Below are 20,486 nucleotides of genomic sequence, written 5' to 3' on the forward strand. Positions count from 1 at the left end.
TAATAATAACGCAATAATCGGACGAACCCAAATACCATTGGCACAGAACATATAAGATCTACGGGACATACAATATTTTGGCACACCGAACAACAAACAAGAAAGAGACTCTACATGCAAACTTAACATAAACTCTCAATACTTAACAAGATATAAGGGTTATTTTTTTTGTTGCCTCACTAAATACCACTTAAGGACGCAGGTACATTTTTTTATATGACATTATTTCTTATTTTTTCCTTAACACTATTCTGCCGGAAACGGAACTAATACATCACCATTATTGTACTTCTTCCTTCTTCACTTTGCTAACGGGCTACATAGTGGTACCGTCCACTATAATAAAACGGGTAGACATCATGTATGGGATCTATATACTAGTGAAAATACATGATGCACGCTTCAACTCCTGGTTTGCAATTTCTGGCCTGGTAATGAATGAATGAATGAATTTCAATATTTATTAAAATGTATAAAAATTTTACCATTTTAATAACTGGAGCTTCTCGAGGCATTGGTGAAGAGATTGCTCTTAAATTTGCAAAAGAAAAATGCAAAATTATTTTATTAGCAAAAACATTAGATTTTCATCCAAAATTGCAAGGTTCATTAAATTCAGTTGCAGAAAAAAGTATATCTATAAATTTAATAGATTTTAATACAAAATTAATTAGTCAGAAGCCTAGGAAGTGACTGCTTACCTTTACAAACTGATATTCGAGATGAATTACAAGTTAAAAATAGTATTGAAAAAGCCATAAATAAATTTGGAGGTACAAAGTTAATCTATAATTGAAATCTTATAGGACTCCTCTGGCATGTCTTTAGATACAATTTTTAATAAAATTATATTTTTTTATAAAAAAAAGTTTACTATAAAGAAACTAATTTATGAAAAAAGTAGTCACAATATTTTATCAACTATTAATCCTTCTCAATTCAGGTGGGGGTATATGTCTCCCTACATCTTTTAAATTAGCAATAAAACAGTTATTCATGGATCATAACAAATATCTGTTCAGAAGAGAATAGCAGTTCTCTTTAAAAAATAATTTCAGTTTAATTGAATTAGGACCCTGCATCAAATATATTTTTCAGGTTCAGCCCTATCTGAGTAATTTTAAAATTGTCAGACCAATCTGATTCTTGAAATTTTTCCCCAAAGATTTGACCCTGGTCCAATTCAATATTTTTTTTTTATTGTTCTGTTGAAAAAACAATATATTTATACAAAATCATAAAAATTATGTGCATTTAAGGGTAATAAACAATTTTGTGGTTATTCTGAAAATAGTTTAACAAAAAAATTTTAAAAAAAATTAAGGTTCTAATTTGATCTGGCCTGAAATAAATTTTAAAATCAAAGTTTGAATTTGATAGCCCAAGAAAATGTTTATCCAAGTTTGACCAACTCAAGTTCAAAGTGACTGGACTTTCTGTTTATGTGGGACTCAATTATAACCCAAATTAAACTTTTTACATTATTAGAAATATATAAAGTGAAGCATATTTTAAATTTTTTTATCACTATTAGCAGTGATTTATCACTTTAAAATTTGGAGGGGTTGCTATAATGTTTTATATATTGTGATTAAATTCTTTATTTATATTATATTTTAAAAATAATGCTACAAATTAGGTCTTATCAATATCTTTTCAAATATAAATATGAATTAAAAGAATTTCCATAAATTTTTTTTTCTTTAGGCTGCATTCTTTTCCATATTTTGATATATTGATCTAGAATCCACTCCAATATCATAGGACCAATAATATTTATGAACATGAACATTTGCTCGTTTATCTGTCATGATTAACTTATAAGATGAAATCCTCTTTCACAATCTACACTATTCTAAGACAAGGTATCGACACAGTTAAGGAATTTTTTGCAATTTTCTTTAAAAAAGCCTTCATTGACATATTGTTGAATCCTAGCAATTGTTTTATATTAATTTGATTTGTATCTTTGGCAGATATTTTTTATTTACTTCTCGCCAGATTTTTTCATCTAGGTTCTTAGGCCAATTTTCTTTATGAATAAAGAATATATTGGTAAAATTTAATAAAAAAAAATTAGTTTTATTAAAATTATTCAAGTCACTTTGTATTAGTTTTCAATACTGTCCATTAAAAGGGACTGTATGATGATTTCTAGGGAATTTAATCTGTCTATTTTTAATTTTACCAATTTTGGGATTTTTTAATAGTAAATTTTTAAATAAAAGCTTAAATTCTGAATCTTCTAAATAATTTGAGTTAAAAATATAAATCAAATACAAGAAATAAATAAGGATAAAAAATTGAAATTATTTATTGAATAATTATCTTGACAATATTTTTAGGTCAAATTATTTGTTTATTCATAAATATTATAATTATTTTTAACTCATGATTTCATTTTTTTTAACCCTTTCGCTCCCAGCAAGATCATATGTCATCAAAAGATTACCTCAACATGTATTAAATCACATATGTAGATATTGAGAAGGATGAGGATTTTGAAAATGTCACAATAGCTGATCTAAATAACCTATGATATTTTACCAGGTTAGTTATTGAAGATAATGATAGTATCCCAAATAATAGGGAAACCCTTTGGCCAAATATGGAATTATATAAATATAATATACAGAATTTAAACAAGAATCCCCCCCCCCCCATAAATTTTGCTTTCGAATTTTAAAAAACTTATAGATGATAATATTTTTAACAATTTAGTAGAGAAAATTAATATTTATTCTTAATTATTTGGAAAATAAACAAATACTAATGAAATTACAAAATTCCTTGGAATTCAACTTTACATGGGCTGTTAAATTTCCATCAATAAGGCAACATTGGGCACTAGAGACAGTAAGTCCTCAAGTTCCTCAATACATGACAAGAATTAGATTCTTGGAACTGAGAAAATACTAAGGGTTCAGCCTAATTACGATATATCATGTTGTCCGCTTACTTGGATTACTTTTTGTTCTATCGATAGCTCCCTGTAAAATTCTAGTGTTTTAAGTACAATGAATATGTCCATAGAACATAATGTTTCGGCCAACAAATGTAGTGGTTGAGAGAATTTAGAGAATAAAATAAATAAATTAACTACTAATACTTTATTAATTGATATAAATACTAATTACATAATCATAATTAAAATAAGAAATTAAAATAATATAAAAAAAATTAAAAGATTAAAAATTAAGTTCGTAAAATCATAATTAATAACAAGTAAAATATACTCGATTATATATACTTATCTATCCTATTCATTTACATCGTCTTTACTCAAATATTCTAATAATTCGTTTCTTTTTTCTATTTATCAGTCGATTTGAATATTACTTTTTTTATTTATTTCAAAATAAATTTACATATTACAACACCCTTACACTTAAATTAGGCCCCACATCCTGCCAAATACCAATATTCGAGCATGTATCCAATTACTGTTTTATTTCCTTTGCTCACTTACATCACCGATAGATTCTGTTTCTTTTCTTAATCTGTTATTGATGAGCTCTTAGCACTGACAACTTGATTAACATACGATACACGATTGCTAGTCAACGATTATCGATACTATCTTAAATTCTCCTGATAAATTAATTTGGTCTTTTGCTCGTTTCTAACATTCTCTTGTAACTAATGATCATTGCTTTATCTCGGTCAACGATGTGCGATACTTGATCTACGATTAACGATTGTTTTCCCGAATTCTTGTTTTTAAGATTATCGATTTTGTATCCTATACTAAAGTTTTGATAAGCAATTGGCGATAATTGGTCAACGATTAACGATTCATCCTGGTCTTGACCACTTGTTCTACCTAGTCGCTTGTCAATATCTCAACTTCGTCTTAAGATCTCTTATACGATAAATATTTGTTTTATCTTTTGATCTCAAATAAAAATTCGATCTCTACGTGAGCTCGATTGCGGCATAAAATTTCTAATGACGAAAAGCCGTTTTTCTATATGAAGATTTTTGGTTAATCCACAACCTAATATTCTATAAAATGATTACTTGTACCTATAATGATCTCTTGTGACGAATACTTTTTAGCTAAACGACTAATTCTACGAATTACGACCATTAATATTGATACCATTGTTTTATTGCTCTCATTCTTTGTCTTAGTGTCGATAGTCATTTCATTCATCTCCTTCCCTCTTTATTTAGAATTTCTTTTCAGAGTTAATTAGACTGAATTGTAATTGCCCTGTCGCCTCCTCTCTCCAACACCATTGTAAAATTTTTTAATTTTTAGGATTGGGAAATTAGAACCGTTGTCAAATAAAGAAAAGTTACAACTAAATTATGATCCTAAATTTTCATTAAGCACTTAAATATAAAGTGAAAACATAATCAAAATAAAAGATAAAGAAAATTAATAAAAATTAAAAATTAAGTTCGTAAAATCATAAATAACACGTAAAATATCCTCGATTATATATACTTTTCTATCCTATTCATTTACATCGTCTTTACTCAAATAATCTAATAATTCATTTCGTTTTTCTATTTAACAGTCGATTTGAATATTACTTTTTTTTTATTTCAAAATAAATTTACATATTACAACACTCCCAAATCGGATTTAAGACAAAATTATACTAATTTTATTCATATCTTCAAATATTATTTAACACAAGATTATTATAAAATTTAAAGCGAATTATAATTTCGTGAACACCAAAAAAAATGAATTGAAAAAAATAATATAAGAATTGAAATTTACAATTTCGTTTCCCTTTTATAGGGAAGCGCATATAATTTTTAAATATCTAAAAATAACAAAAAAAATTAAATACATTTTCATAATGATTACGCTAAATTTAATTATTATATCTAAAAATAAAATATCAAAAAAAATCTAAATACACTTTCATGATGGTTTTGCTAAATTTAATTATTATAATAAACACGAAGATATATATCAGAGACCTGCAGAGGTACCATTTGCACGGCCCGGCCCGGTTTTAAATTTTTTAGGCCCGGCCCGGATATTTTTTGTCACAACGACAAGATTGTGCATCAAAACCTAAATATAAAAATAGAAAACAAATATATATAAAAAGGAAATTAATAATAATTAGAAATCACGAAATCCTAAAATCAGCTTTAATTCTTTATTCAAAATTATAATAGTAAACATCATAAAAAAATAAAATAAAATTAAAAAATTAAAAGTAAATTTTAGTTAAAATAATAATCCCTTTTCCGCCTCATAATTTCTCCATTATATATCCTTTTTCTTTAATCAACATTTACATAGTCTCCCTAGCGAATAATAAAAAGTTCTACATCCCACTTGTTAAAACTGTTAAAGTATGAAAAAATCTACAAATCTCACGCGTTTTTTTCTCATTTACATAGACGGGGATATTTTAATAAAACATTATTTTTGTTTACAATTTGCATAATGCATTTTTTTTGTAAAGTAAAACTGCAACACCCTTCCACTTAAGTTAGACCCACCAATCTGCGAATAATCCATCTTCTTTCGATCTCGACTTATTCTTCTTAATTTTTGCTGTCTTCTAAGTTCTAACGAAGGCTTTGTCGCTTGAAATTTTTGAATTCTATCTGTCGCTTGTCACCCTGTGAAACGATCAGCTTTTTATCTCTGTAGGCCACTGACGAACTTGATAAAGGCTTGTTTTCCACGATCCACGCTTGATGAACGATTATCGATGCCATCCAGTTTCATCGTAACTTGTTTTCTATCATTCTCTTGTAATCCACGATTAGCCTTTTATCTCGATAAACGATTGGTCTGCGATAAACGATGGTTTTCACGAATTCTTGTTCCTATGATTGTTGATTTTCGTATCTTAGACTAAAGTCTCGGTAATAATTGGCTATTATTGGTCCGCGATTAACGATTGCAGCATAACGTCTTGACCATCTTATCAAATCGCTTGTTTTCTACTTTTTCTTGTAATTGATTGGTTGCTGCCTCTAATTCTTGTAATCGTATCTATCTTTTAGACTTCCGGGTCTTCTACGACAGTCTGCCTTTGCTGAGATATCGACTTAATCTTAAGGTTTCAGGTAATCACATCTAATCTACTTCTACCTAAAATAATCTATTTAAATAACTTCTGAAATATTTTATCACTTTTTATATTTATTCTACAACATAAACTATCTAATCATATACTAATAAAATATATACATATACCAACTTTATCCTAATGTCTACATTTATCTCCTCTAAACTAATTCTGCCTTTAATAAATGGTGTAAATTATACTAAATCTTAAATTTATAATACGTAGCAAAAATATCTATAATAAATTATATAAATATATCAAATTCTATCACCCCTTTCCCCTTAATGAAGCCTAGACCCATATTTCCATTGAAAAATATACTTGTACTCATCCTTTAGCTATTGATCCTATCTTCTTTTCAGCCATGTCTATCCTAAATTTATATCTAAAAATACTTATCTACTATATATCAAAATCTTTCTTTTACTCAAGTTTTTTTTTTTAAAAAAAAACTGCTGAAATATATAAATCTCTTTTCATACATACGTTGTTGAGAAATCAATGACCTAATCATAAAAGTTTTCATACTTACGTTTATGAACAACCTCTTAATTCTAATCACTATGGCTTTCACCCCACGTCTTTGAATAACTTATGAACTCTAATCATTATAATTTTTCGCACAACCGTTGTTGAAAACTGATATGTATATTTCTAACGCATGTTTTTCTTTCTGTTATTATTAGAATAATGTTGCATAATTGATCTCAAATCTTATTTATGATTCAAAAAAAATAAATATCCGATCTCAAATTGAGCTCGATTGCGGCATAAATTTTCTAATGACGAAAAGCCGATTCTCTCTATGAAGATTTTTTGGTTAATCTACAACCTAATATACTAATTCACATTAATCCTTGAGGCTGTTTTATCTCTCGCAGCCCTTAAAATAAAAGTTAAACGTAAATCTTCAATAAGAATAAAATCAACTATTTCCTAACAATAAAGTTATATTCTAATCTTATTCACCGAATTTTTTAATTATTATATCTCAGCAACCTATTAGTTAAATATTAACTTTCGCAATTTATGTTTCTATTTCTTTGTCAAAGTTATTTCTAATGATCACTTGCTAATAATTCTAAAATCTAAAATATCATAGTCTTTATTAGTTTCAAAATTCCATTGGTTTTTAGTTTACCAGTAACTTCTAAATATAAAATTCCTAATGTCTTTAATTTTAGATTTTATATTCCTACATAAACATAATCTTAACAACATAATTTTTCCTTTTCATCTTTATTTACATATTTTTCTTACGTTCTTCTGGAATTTTTTTTTTTGTATTAGAATACAGTTTGACACATCTCCTTGTTGTCCCACCGGTCACAGACTGAAGGTTGTTAAGGGCCGGTCTCCTCCGCTCTTCGGCACCATTGTCACAACGACAAGATTGTCATTGTGCATCAAAACCTAAATATAAAAATAGAAAACAAATATATATATAAAAAGGAAATTAATAATAATTAGAAATCACGAAATCCTAAAATCAGCTTTAATTCTTTATTCAAAATTATAATAGTAAACATCATAAAAAAATAAAATAAAATTAAAAAATTAAAAGTAAATTTTAGTTAAAATAATAATCCCTTTTCCGCCTCATAATTTCTCCATTATATATCTTTTTTCTTTAATCAACATTTACATAGTCTCCCTAGCGAATAATAAAAAGTTCTACATCCCACTTGTTAAAACTGTTAAAGTATGAAAAAATCTACAAATCTCACGCGTTTTTTTCTCATTTACATAGACGGGGATATTTTAATAAAACATTATTTTTGTTTACAATTTGCATAATGCATTTTTTTTGTAAAGTAAAACTGCAACATTTTTTAAAAAAAAATTTTTACTGCCCGTCCCGGCCCGGATTTAAAAATTTCAGGCCCGGCTCGGAATTTTTTAAAATTATATTCGACCTGGTATATACAAAAATTCACCTATGAGGTATTTTACCATATTTTTCAGCGAGTATTATCGCTTATTATAAAAAATGCATGTAAAAAGCTAATATTTTGAGAATATTATATTGAATTTATAAAAATTATAAAACTGTTATTTATAAAAATGGATATTTTGAGCATATACTATATTTTATATTGCATTTATAAAAATAAAACTAATATTCATAAAAATGGTAATAATATTTGTCATATACTATATTTTATATTACATTTAAAAAAAATAAAACTAATATTTAATTTATAAAAATGGAAAATATTTTGAGAATATAATATATTGTATTTAATTTATAAAATAAAAATAAATCGCTATTTAAAAAAATGCATGTATAATAAATAGTATTTTGAAAATATAATCTAATTGCACAATATTAATATAATTTATTTTATAATATAAATTTTTAACAAAAGAAGATAATTGTATTATATAATATTGTAAAAAAAAATAATGAAAAATGTTGGATTAAAAACTTTCATGACTCAAGGTAAATATAATAAATGCAATAAATATTTGACAGTTTGCAAAGTAAAAAACCAGCATGATTGACGAAACCCTATACTCAAGAAAGATATTAAAAATTCACAAATTATCATGAAGAAAGAGAAGCATATCTACCTTGGTTGAAGATTACTTCTTCTTTCTTCAAGAATTCTCCCAGTAGTGGAAAATTTCCGCTCACGGCTAAAACTTAAAGCAGGAATTGCCAATTTTGCTAAAATTGGAAATTCGCTTTGATGAGCCGCCCACCACTCTAACAAATTATCCACCTTAAATGTTTTATCTATTATTTATGTAATTATAATATTCATCATCGGGTATTGACATATTACCAGAATTACCATCGCCCCATTTGTCATAATACGATTCAGTTTGTTTAACAACAGTCGTAATTTGACTGGTCGATGGTATTTCATTTACTTCTTGAGCCTCTTGTAATTTAATATAATCTTTTATATAGTTTTCCGTCATTTTGCGATCTGTCCCTGACTACATACGTAATTGCTTGAATTTGGGACAGAGAAAAAGAGAAATAAAATGATACTTGTAAAACAAATTTTTCAATTAAAAAATGCTTTATATTAAGTAAAATCAATTTTATTTCTCCTTTTCGCTTTGAAAGGTATTACAAACTTTAAGAAGTGATATTCCTTTATTTGATTGTTTTGGTAAAATATATTCTAAAAATTTAGATATGAATTATAAAAAAATATATTAATAATACTTGAATATTGGGGCTTATTTAAGATATTCCTTTATTTGATTGTTTTGGTAAAATATGTTGTAAAAATTTAGATATGAATTATAAAAAAATATATTAATACTTTGAATAAATTTGCAGGAAATTAATAATTAGATCGATCTGTGGGTTGTTAGGTAGTGTTAACCATCACCCAATATTATATTAATCATAACTATAATATAATATAATCTTATAACTATTAACTCATAATGTAAAAATTTTTATAAAAAATATTAAGGCCCGGCCCGGGTTTAACAATCTTAGGCCCGGCCCGGCCGGATATATTTTAAAAAAAATTTTTAGGCCCGGCCCGGATATGTTTAAAAAAAAATTTTAAGGCCCGGCCCGGATATATTTAAAAAATTTAAAATCCGGGCCGGGTTTAGGGCCGGGCCTGCAGGTCTCCGATATATATATACAAGACTCATTATTATTTTCAAAAATCATTAAATATGTATTGACGCCTTTCTTTTCCCAATGATTGACTTACTCATGACATCTCCCCCCCTATATCTGTCCTTGGGGACCCCAGTAACTGCCTATACTCATCTGGCTCCATCTGCAACTCCAACAACCCCTCCGACCTCCCTGGACCACGACCTTTTGCGTCTCGTCTTCTTTTTACCCCCTTCTCGACTCCCTGCACTTGCTCATATGTTGCCCTCGGACACCACCTTCGAATATGCCCCGGTTGCCCACACCCGTAACATAGATTCGAATCCTCCGCCTTCCCCATTATTCTATCATTAATTCCATTTGACAGCCGATTCCTTTTCCACCACCGTATTCCTCCTCCGCTACAGTATTCCTTATATAATTAATTTTTTTCCTTTTTTTTTTTACAAAAACTCAGAAAAACAACATTACTATATATATATATATTTTTTTTTTACGGTTAATCATACTTATGGAGTATTTTTATTTCATCCATGTATATTATTTTTTTTTTCTTTAGACATTATTTATCTCTATTTGATTCTTACTTAACGCAAGGTCTTTACCCCAATGAAGCTTTCAATACAATATAAATGATATACATTTTATAAAATAAAGTACCTGATTTTTTTTTACAATTTGGATTTACCTATACAATTTAATATTTAAACCAACGAAAAATTTTCCCCTTTTTTTATTTTTCCTATGAATTTACAATTTAATTCAAAAGGGACTAATTCATATACAATCAACTAATTATGAAACCAGAAAAATAAACAAAAATTTTTTTTTACAATTTGAATTTACCTATACAATTTAATATTTAAACCAAAGATAATTTTTCCCTTTTTACTACAAACTTATTTTTTTTTAAACATCCCCTTTACCATCCTCGGTGAGACAACCCCTTGACCCTCATCCGTGACCTTGACCCCATTTAAAAAAAATTTTTTTATTTATGTCCATCCGGCCCTAGCTTCATTGCTGCTCCGGGTCTACCCCTCTACGTAATTGGTCTTGATGCCGCATTCCCACTTTTCCATCCTAAAACCGGACCCTACTCAACTTCTTCCCCACGTTTTCCATCACTACTCCGGACTGCACTTTTTCCTTTCCCCATATACTCGGGCCCACACTGTTTGTCCCACTGTGAACTTCACTGTACTCTCATTTCGTTCCATCTCTGGACTATTGACCCCGGTTTTAAAGCATCTAACCTAATCCTCGTTCTGCGTCCTAAAAATTTCTCTGACGGCGACATCTCCTCTCCCTTCCTACTATTATTATAGTACGCCAGAGATACCCATACCTCTCCTTTCCCATACTTTGCCTTTCTTAACCAATTCTTCACTATTCCAACCATCCGCTCCGCCTGTCCATTGGAGCTCGGATGATAGGGAGGAGCTATAATATGCTTAATCTCATTTTCTCTGCAAAATCTTTCAAACTCCGCACTGCCAAACGCCGGTCCGTCATCCGAAACTATCACTTTCGCTACTCCGAACTTCGCCCATAAATTTTTCAACTTCCTAACCACAATTTTCGTGGTCAATCCGACCACATCTTAAACTCCACCCATTTAGAATACGCATCTACCACGAGAAAATACTCCTTCCTTTCAAATTCAAAGAAATCCACATGGATTCTTTTCCAGGGTCCTGATGCTTTCGGCCACGTACTTCCTTTATCCCTTGCTGACATATTACCCTAAGTATTGCACACTACGCATTTCCTCGCCAGCCTCTCAATCTCCTCATTCATCCCCGGCAACCATACAAATTCTCGCCTCCATTGTTTCATCCTTTCCACTCCCTGATGTCTCTCATGCAGCATTACCATTACTGCCTCTCTCAGTTTACACGGTACCACCGCTCTTCCCTCGCACTACACAATCGTCCATCACGGTCAATTCCTTGCCAACATTTTTATAAACTCTATCGCCTTCTTTCCAGGGTTATCGACCCATTATACCTTCCTTTATCCTACATAAATCTATGTTCTTTATCGTCGCAATCTGAATTTCTTCCCAATTTACCGGGCCACGTTTTAAAATTCTTGTCATCGCCCTCATCATGGCCATCTCCTTTTTTTCCTCCATTGTCCCACTTTTGTCTTCAACCTCCTCTCCGGCCCCACATCTTGACAAAATGTCTGGCAAGTAGTTCTCTCGTCCTCTTCGCTATTTTATCGTCAAATCAAAATTTCCTACCAACAACAATTACCTCTGCAACCGCGGAGACATAATTAACTCTTTGTTATCCTTCTTGAATAAATGTATCAAAGGTTTGTGATCCATATATACAATAAACCTTCGCCCAATCAAATATTCCCGGCACTTGGTCAGTCCAAAAATCACGGCCAAAGCCTCCTGTTCGATTACAGAGTCGTCTCCGCATCCCAGAATATCCTGGAGAAAAATAATACCGGCCTCTCTATTCCATCTATCTCATGTAACAACGCCCCTCCTACTCCTTTCCTGGACGCATCCACCGCTAGAATCACCTCCAACTCATTGTTGAAACATACCAAAATGGGCTCCTCTCCGATTCTCTTCTTCAGACCTTCAAACGCAGCATCCTGCTAATCTCCCCACTCAAATCTTACTCCTGTCTTCAGCAGTTTATACAACGGCGCTGCTATTTCTGCAAAATCTTTGACAAATCATAATTCATTCCCACAAAAGATTGTACCTCTGCCTTGCATTTCGGCCTTACCATACTTCCAATTCCAATCATATTTTTATCTAGTGGTCTCACTTCTACTCCATTAATCCGATGCCCCAATTATACAACCTCCATTACTCCTAAGACACTTTTCTCTCTACTCGCCCGTAATCTTTTTTCCCGGATCCTACTTCTCCCAATCTTCTATTGTGCTGCTCTGGCGTAACCCCCGTTATTAATACATCATCCATATAATAAAACACTGCCTCCAATCCCTTAAAAACTGCCGCCATCGTCCGTTGAAATATAGGCGCCGATACACTCAAACCAAATGGCAACCTTCTAAAAGCAAATAGGCCCTTCGGCGTTGTTATAGTTAACAACCTCTGCCTCTCCTTTTTCACCCGTAATTGTGAATACTTCGAAAAATCCACTTTCGAAAAATATCTGCTCCCCTTTAAACTGGCCAATATCTCCTCTATCCTGGGTAACGGATACTTCACCTCCACCACACATGGATTCAACGTTAACCGGAAATCCGCACACAACCTTAACTTCCCATTGGCCTTCTTTACGGGTACCAAAGACGTCGCCCATCGGACTCACGTTACCCTCCTTTACCCACCGATCCAACTCTTTCTCTACTTCCTGCCTCCATTCAAAAAGTACTCTACGCACAGCACAATATTTTATATCCCTCCTTCATCCGTATATCCACTTCATAGTCCTTCAAACAACCCAACTCTTCATCAAAAATTTCCTCATACTCTTGGGCTAATCTCTCTACTCCTTTCACAAATTCCAACTCTCCCATAGAATCCTCTGGTCTATTTACTTCTCTTCCTTGTTCTTGCAACTCCTCTCCTTTTAATTCTCCATTTTCTATACCTCGCATCCGCGGTCCAACTATTTCCTTTGTTACTGTTGAACATCCCATTTCCCTATTCATCAACATTTGACCTTCTCTCACCGCCTCTACACGATCCTCCATTGTCATCCCTTCACTTTCTCCCCAAAACATGGATATCACCATTTCTCCTGTAAATTTCTTCATCCTCCTCGACCATCTTTATAATATTTTCCCAGATGCCTTCTTTGACGGCCAGAAATACTCCCCACGGCGCAAATATTCCCCAAAAATTATACTCCGACTCAACACTCGTAATCCAGTCCCATCCAGGGTTGCCAGGTCAAAATTTTCAAATTGCGGGAGAAATTTAGTATTATGAGGGAGAAATATAAAAATTGCTAAAAAAATTTTTTGCGGGCTATCCGTCTATTTATAATTAATTTATATAAATACAAAGTCGGTAACTATTTTTCAAAATAAAATAACATCTTAATTTATTAAAATATATTAATTTATAAAAAAACCAACGATCTTTTTTAAATATAATAGAATGTAAACAAGATAAAATTTTATAAAAAAAACGATTTTAATTTTACAATTAAAAATATATTATTTGCGAATGTCCCGCAAAACTACCGCAATTGGAAAATCTACCATGTGTGAGTATAACATTATAGGGATAGGGGCTTAATTATCAATTATCAGGTTTAAATACATAATAAGGTACTCCAAAAAGAAATAATACAGATGCAACTACAGTGTTGTGATGATTTAAAGAAACATATTGACGATTAAATTAAAACCCATCCATATAAAATTATAATCTTTGCAAAAATAATTAAAATAACAAAAGGAATAATAAAAGAAATTTCAATAATGCTTTGTCTATATTTTAATTATTTTTGCAAAGATTATAATTTTATATGGATGGGTTTTAATTCGTCAATATGTTTCATTAAATCATCACAACACTGTATCTTGTAGTACAATGTTCACAGAGATACTTATCATCACAATGTTAGTAGAATCTTTTTCTTATAATATTTAACGACTCTAATATAAATGAAAACTATACTTGTAGAACAAAAATGAACAAGGCTATCATCAATGTTTTAGGATATAAATCCAGGAGGTCAATTCCTTGATCCTCCGCTATTTCTACAAAATTAAGGCCTTTCAATAAAAGTATTAAATTTATTCCCCTTAAATAGTGAAAAATCCAAAGACATAGCTAACCATATAATGGTAAATATAGCAAATTCGAGATTATCAATAAATTGCATGTCAGCTTTCTGATTTGATAATGCCTCAGTGTAAACAGAGTGTATTTATAGAATTGAGTCAGCACAATGTTGGTTGAAATATGTTCCTAATACCTGCCATCGTAGTATTTTAAAATTTTATAAACCGTTAAAATAATATTTCTTAAATAAAGATTATAAAAGCTGTCTTAACATTTTGAAATTTTTTTTCAATAATGAATGGCAGAGGTATATTTAGGAATGATTTCGCATGTAGGAAATCTACTACATGCTGTTAATGTGTAGTTGCAATTAGAAGAAACTTAACAAAGATTCACAAAATTATGATGCAGATGTGTTCATCTTTAAGTTAATAATTGACAATAAATTTTATGGCGTGATTAAAACTTAATTATATTTTATTTGAGATTTAAATAATAGAACTAAATTTACCGTCGTTATAGAGATATTTATAAAATTCCTGGCATGACATATTATATATTTGTTTAACCATTAGCTCGGCCTCTAATGTTGTCAAAGCAATCCGATTTCTCTCCTTTTTCCAGGCAGTCCTGATCAGGCTAAAAATGCGCTCGGATGAGGCAATAGAATGAGATAAGGAGAAGACATACTCGCATATTTTTTTCCTAGCATGGGGATTTATCGTTATTACGAAAAAATTCTACCCATTTCTCCTCTGCTTTTAGACCATCTAACTAAGTATTTTGACGAATCATAAAAAATAGAGAGAATTACAATCTCCTCAAAAAATTCATCAATGTCTTTCGGTATTTTTAATATATTTATTAAATTATAAAAACCATCAATTGATGGTTTCTGTTCCAAGGTCATAATATTTATACATTTGTAAATAGAGTTATTAAAATCAAATTTTGATTGTAAATATTCTAAAATTGTCTTAATAAAAATATCTGCTTCATTTAAGTATTAATTAGAGTATTATTTGAACATTTTAATATAATATTTTTTAGCAATAGCGCCTTAAATTTATCATCAATTTTTAACTGTAGAGATGAACAGAGCTGTAGCATGATTTTGTGAATCTTTTTTAATAAAGAATATTCTGATTGCAACTGAATATTAACGGCATGAAGAAAATTTCATACATGTGAAACGAATCCCAATCTGCCATTTCATACTCAAAAAAATTTTTCAAAATTTTAGGACAGCTTTTAAAATCTCAATTTATGAAGTATTTTTTTAAGGTAAAATTTTAAAATTCTATCGATGGCAGGTATTAATGATAACCACCTGATAGGTATATATCGCAACAACTCACACCATTCCAAGTCAGACCACTTCACAACTCTTTTAATTCATTAACTCTTTTAATTCATTAACTCTTTTAATTCATTAACTCTTTTAATTCATTAACTCTTTTAGTTGATAAACTAAATTCTTTAAAACATTTCATCACAATTATTTCGACATCCACAGATAGTACATTCATTGCCTTGCAAGAATTATGTAGTATATGATATATATAGCCTTGGTATTAATTCATTATTGTGCTGCCCCAATTCGGTAACTTTGGTTTTTACCAGGCATTATCAGCGCAGAAAGCTGACATGTAAATCATTGATAACCCTGAATTAGCTATATTTACCATTATGTGGCTTGCTACATTGTTGGATTTTTCACTATCCGAGGAAAAAATTTTAACAGTTTTATTGAAATGTTTTTATTCGTGTTGAAATAGCGAAGGATCGAGGGAAATGTTTTAATATTTCCCTTATTAGATGCATCTGTTAGAATTGCATATAGATGCCCAACTTTCAAATCGTCTAGAATTGACCTTTAGGATTCAGATACTAAAACACTTGTGCTAGCCTTGCTCATTTTTGTTCTGCCACAAGTAAGGTTTGCACTTATATTGGAGTCTTTAAATATCATTCGAAAAAGATTCGACCCACATTGTGATGATATAGCTCTGTGAAAAAAAATTTCGGGATTGCGGTAGGTTTTTGCGGGAAATTTCCAATTGCGGTAGTTTTGCGGGAGAGAGATGTCAGCGTGTAAACTAAAAAATTGCGGGAGTCTCCCGCTGATGGGGGGAGAGACATGGCAACCCAGGTCCCATCCCATCACTGGCTCTACTCTTCTATTAACTATCCACAAATCCAAAACTTGGCATCCGTCACTCCCTACATAGCCTATTTTCACTTTTCCCATCATCTCCATCTCGGATCCATCAAATTGCCTCACTTGAATCCTCTCCCGAATTATTGTACTATTCGGCCATAGTCTTCTAAAATCTTTATATCCCATTACCGAAATAGCCGCTCCCGTATCAAACAACATGGATATCATTTTTACATTTATATTAAACCACACTTTCGGACTCGGAAAATATACCTGTTCCTCTCTACCCTCCTCCCGCAACATTATCATAACCATCTCTCGCCCCTCTGTTCTTCCCTCCTTGGCCTGTATTCTCTTTTCCCCACAACCATATAGTCATCCCCTGTCGCAAACCGGGGCATATTCGAAGGTGATGTCCGAGAGCAACATATGAGCAAGTGCAGGGAGTCGAGAAGGGGGTGAAAAGAAGACGAGGCGCAGAAGGTCGTGGTCCAGGGATTTCTTCTACTACAACTTCCAGTAACCACAGTGCTCTTCTCTTTTTGTTTTCGGTTTGGTCACGGCACCAACTATCACGTTGTCCGCTTACTTGGATTACTTTTAGTTCTATCGATAGCTTCAAAATCGGATTTAACCCAAAATTATACTAATTTTAATCATATCTTCAAATATTATTTAACACAATATTATAAAATTTAAAGCGAATTATAATTTCGTGAACACCAAAAAAAATGAATTGAAAAAAAATATATATGAATTAAAATTCTAATTTTTAAATATCTAAAAATAAAATATAAAAAAAAATTTAAATACATTTTCATAATGATTTCGCTAAATTTAATTATTATATCTAAAAATAAAATATCAAAAAAAATCTAAATACACTTTCATGATGATTTTGCTAAATTTGATTATTATAATAAACTCGAAGATATATATATATATATATATACAAGACTCATTATTATTTTCAAAAATCATTAAATATGTATTGACGCCTTTCTTTTCCGAATAATTGACTTACTCATGACACGATAAACTTTTCAAACTAAGACCATTTATAGTGAACTTGAGAAAAATTAAATTGGAGGAGAAATTATCCATCGACGAAATGATAGTCCTCTCCAGAGGACGATGTGAATTTAAGCAATATATCGCCCAAAACCGCATAAATGGGGAATTTAAATTATCACCTTATGTGGATCATCTGGAATGCTATATAATTTCGAGATATATTTAGGAAAATCCACAAATATAAAATTAGCGGAGATATTATTATTCAACTAAACTGTTCCCCGATATAAAAATCATAAAATTTAGCTTTATCATATCGGGGACCCTTCGATCTAATCGATTAACGGAATGCCAGCTGGTTGATGACAAAATCTTTAAAAAAAGAAAGATGGTTCATTATAAGGTGATTATAATAAAATTTTCTTAAAATAAATAAACTTTTTTGTATATTTAAAACTACTTTGGTGGAAACGACAAGAAAGAGATATGCCAAAGCTATCAAGATTAGCAAGAAAAAATTGGCAATTACTGCAGCTTCTTCTGAATGAGGATTTAGCATTGGAAGGTTTTTAGAACAAAGAAGAACGTATTTGAATCCAGAAAATGTTGATTCATTATTTTTTTGCATTATAATTACATATTATCAATTTTATATTTATATTTTTTTCATAAATATTTTGTTTAATATAGTAATTTCCTAATTTATAAAACTTTTTGTAGAGGTTTAAAGCTGAATTTTTTTTATTAGATGCTTAAAAAATTGAAAGAATGGCCATAATTTAATTTTATAATAGCGGCTTGGGTTATTTTTTTTAATATCTTTTAAGAAAAAATTTAAGGAACGAGTAACATTTTGGGTTATCTTACTTAAAAAAGGAAACGCATTACCGTTACTCTTTACCTCTAGAAGAAGGTAACGAATGGCGTTTCTTTTCGTCAAAATAGGTAACGACGTTACTTTATAGCACTAAATGTAATATTAAAAAACAACTTGCTCATTCAATCATGTCAAACCCATCTTTCCTAAATAGTTTGATATTTGGAAAACGCAAAATCTTTTCCCAAAAAACATGTTGTGTTTGAAAGGATAAATTTATTAGACTGTATTTGTTTTTTTCTCGCTTCGAAAAATTTGTTTGGAAATGACTTTATGCATATATTCAAATAAAATTAAGAAATTCAACTTATTTTCTTTAATTTTAATTTGGTTTATTTTAGAAAAAAATTAAAATACATTTATTAGATGTCCACAAAATTATATATACAAATGATTAAAAAAAAATTCAAAACTTAATATAACCGGAATGAACAGAAAAGAACCAATATGATTTGTAAAGAACCGTAATATTAAAATCGTTTTGATATTTCAAACTAAGTTCCTTGAACCTTTTAGAAAAATTTTTAGCAAATTTTCATCGAGTATTACTCCTGATAATCATATTTATAATGATAAATTTCAGTATATAAAGTCTCCTTCCCCCGCTCTTATTTATGCCACTAGTTAGGGGTGGGACCAATACCAATATAATATTGGTTTACAATACCAATACCAATATAAACCAATATATATTTAAATATTGGTATTGCTTTTACAACCAATACCAATTACCTAAATATATTGGTTTTGATATATTGTTTAAATACAATTTTAACCAATCCCAATATTAAAAATAACATAATTATTTGGGTTTATCGTGGATAATTATATGGTGGTATTTTTTTACATTGCAAAAACTGATTACATCTGTTATTTCTTCCAAATACTACTGTGATATCAATATTTCTGTTATTTATAATTATAGTTTATTTTTATTATGGAAGTAAATTTTTTACATGATATCTATCAATTTTATCTATTTATTTAGGATATTATAATAAATGAAGACCAAATAGAGTTAATAAATATAGATGCTGTTGGTACTAATAATAATAGCGATAATGAACAAGAAGAATTATCAATATCTAATAAAAGACGAAATTCAGCAAAAATCTGGGAATTTTATACTACTTGTGATAATAAAAAAAAGGCAATTTGTAATAAATGTTAAAAAAAATATCACTTCCCAATTTTGGAACCTCAGGATTATGGACACATCTTAAATCCATCCACCCAACATTATATAAGAAATGTGAGCAAATAAATATTGGCATTAAAAAATTAAGACAATAAAATCATTTTTACTTAATAATATAAATAATAAAGCTAATTTAATTATAAACTTTTTCATTCAAAATAATTTAGCCTTTTCAATAGTTGAGGATATCACTTTTAAAAATTTAATAGCATATTGTAACCCTTCACTAACATTAGTTTCTAGAAAAACACTAAAAATAGAAATTATGAAACATTATCATAGTTCTTTTATCAATTTAAAATCTGTACTTTCTAACATTACATCTAAATTTTCTTTAACAATGGACATTTGGTCCTCTCCAAATAAAATACCCTTTATGGGCATAACATTCATTATATTTATAATGATTTTAAATTAAATAATCATTTATTAGATTTTATTCCTTTTAAATCAGCACATAATTCTATTAATATTTTTAATTCTGTATTAAAAGTAAAATTTGAAATTGATTTTTTTTGCATTACATTAGACAATGATTTAGCATTTCTAAAAATTTTAAAACAAAAAGATAATTTTGATAATGTGTGCAAATGCTTTTGCCATATTATACATTTGGCTGTCATGGCTGCATTGGAACCCTTAAATACAACTTTAAAAAAAAATAAAAAATTTTTTAACTTTCTATATCTAAATTTAATAAACTCGAAAAAATATATCTTGAAAAAAATCCACACTTAAAATTTCCTCACCCAATTTTGGATATACCAACATGTTGGAATTCAACATACCAAATGCTTGAAAGAGCAATATTGCTCAAACCCTATTTGACAACATATACCAATCATTTACAAAA

General features: G+C 29.8%; 1 protein-coding gene across 1 annotated transcript in view; it reads left to right on the forward strand.

Moving 5' to 3' along the window:
* Nucleotides 1-257: 257 nt before the first annotated feature.
* LOC135929752 (hydroxysteroid dehydrogenase-like protein 2) overlaps nucleotides 258-20,486 on the forward strand; it is a 35,221-nt gene continuing 14,992 nt past the window's right edge. Inside the window, exons 1-2 of the mRNA XM_065466457.1 lie at nucleotides 258-631; nucleotides 675-773. Of these exons, the coding sequence (XP_065322529.1) occupies nucleotides 469-631; nucleotides 675-773 (262 nt within the window). The 5' untranslated portion in view covers nucleotides 258-468. The remainder of the gene's footprint in view (nucleotides 632-674; nucleotides 774-20,486) is intronic.

Source organism: Gordionus sp. m RMFG-2023, chromosome 5, assembly GCF_954871325.1.
Source record: "Gordionus sp. m RMFG-2023 chromosome 5, tfGorSpeb1-WG-v2, whole genome shotgun sequence".
Classification (NCBI taxonomy): Eukaryota; Metazoa; Nematomorpha; class Gordioida; order Chordodea; family Parachordodidae; genus Gordionus; species Gordionus sp. m RMFG-2023.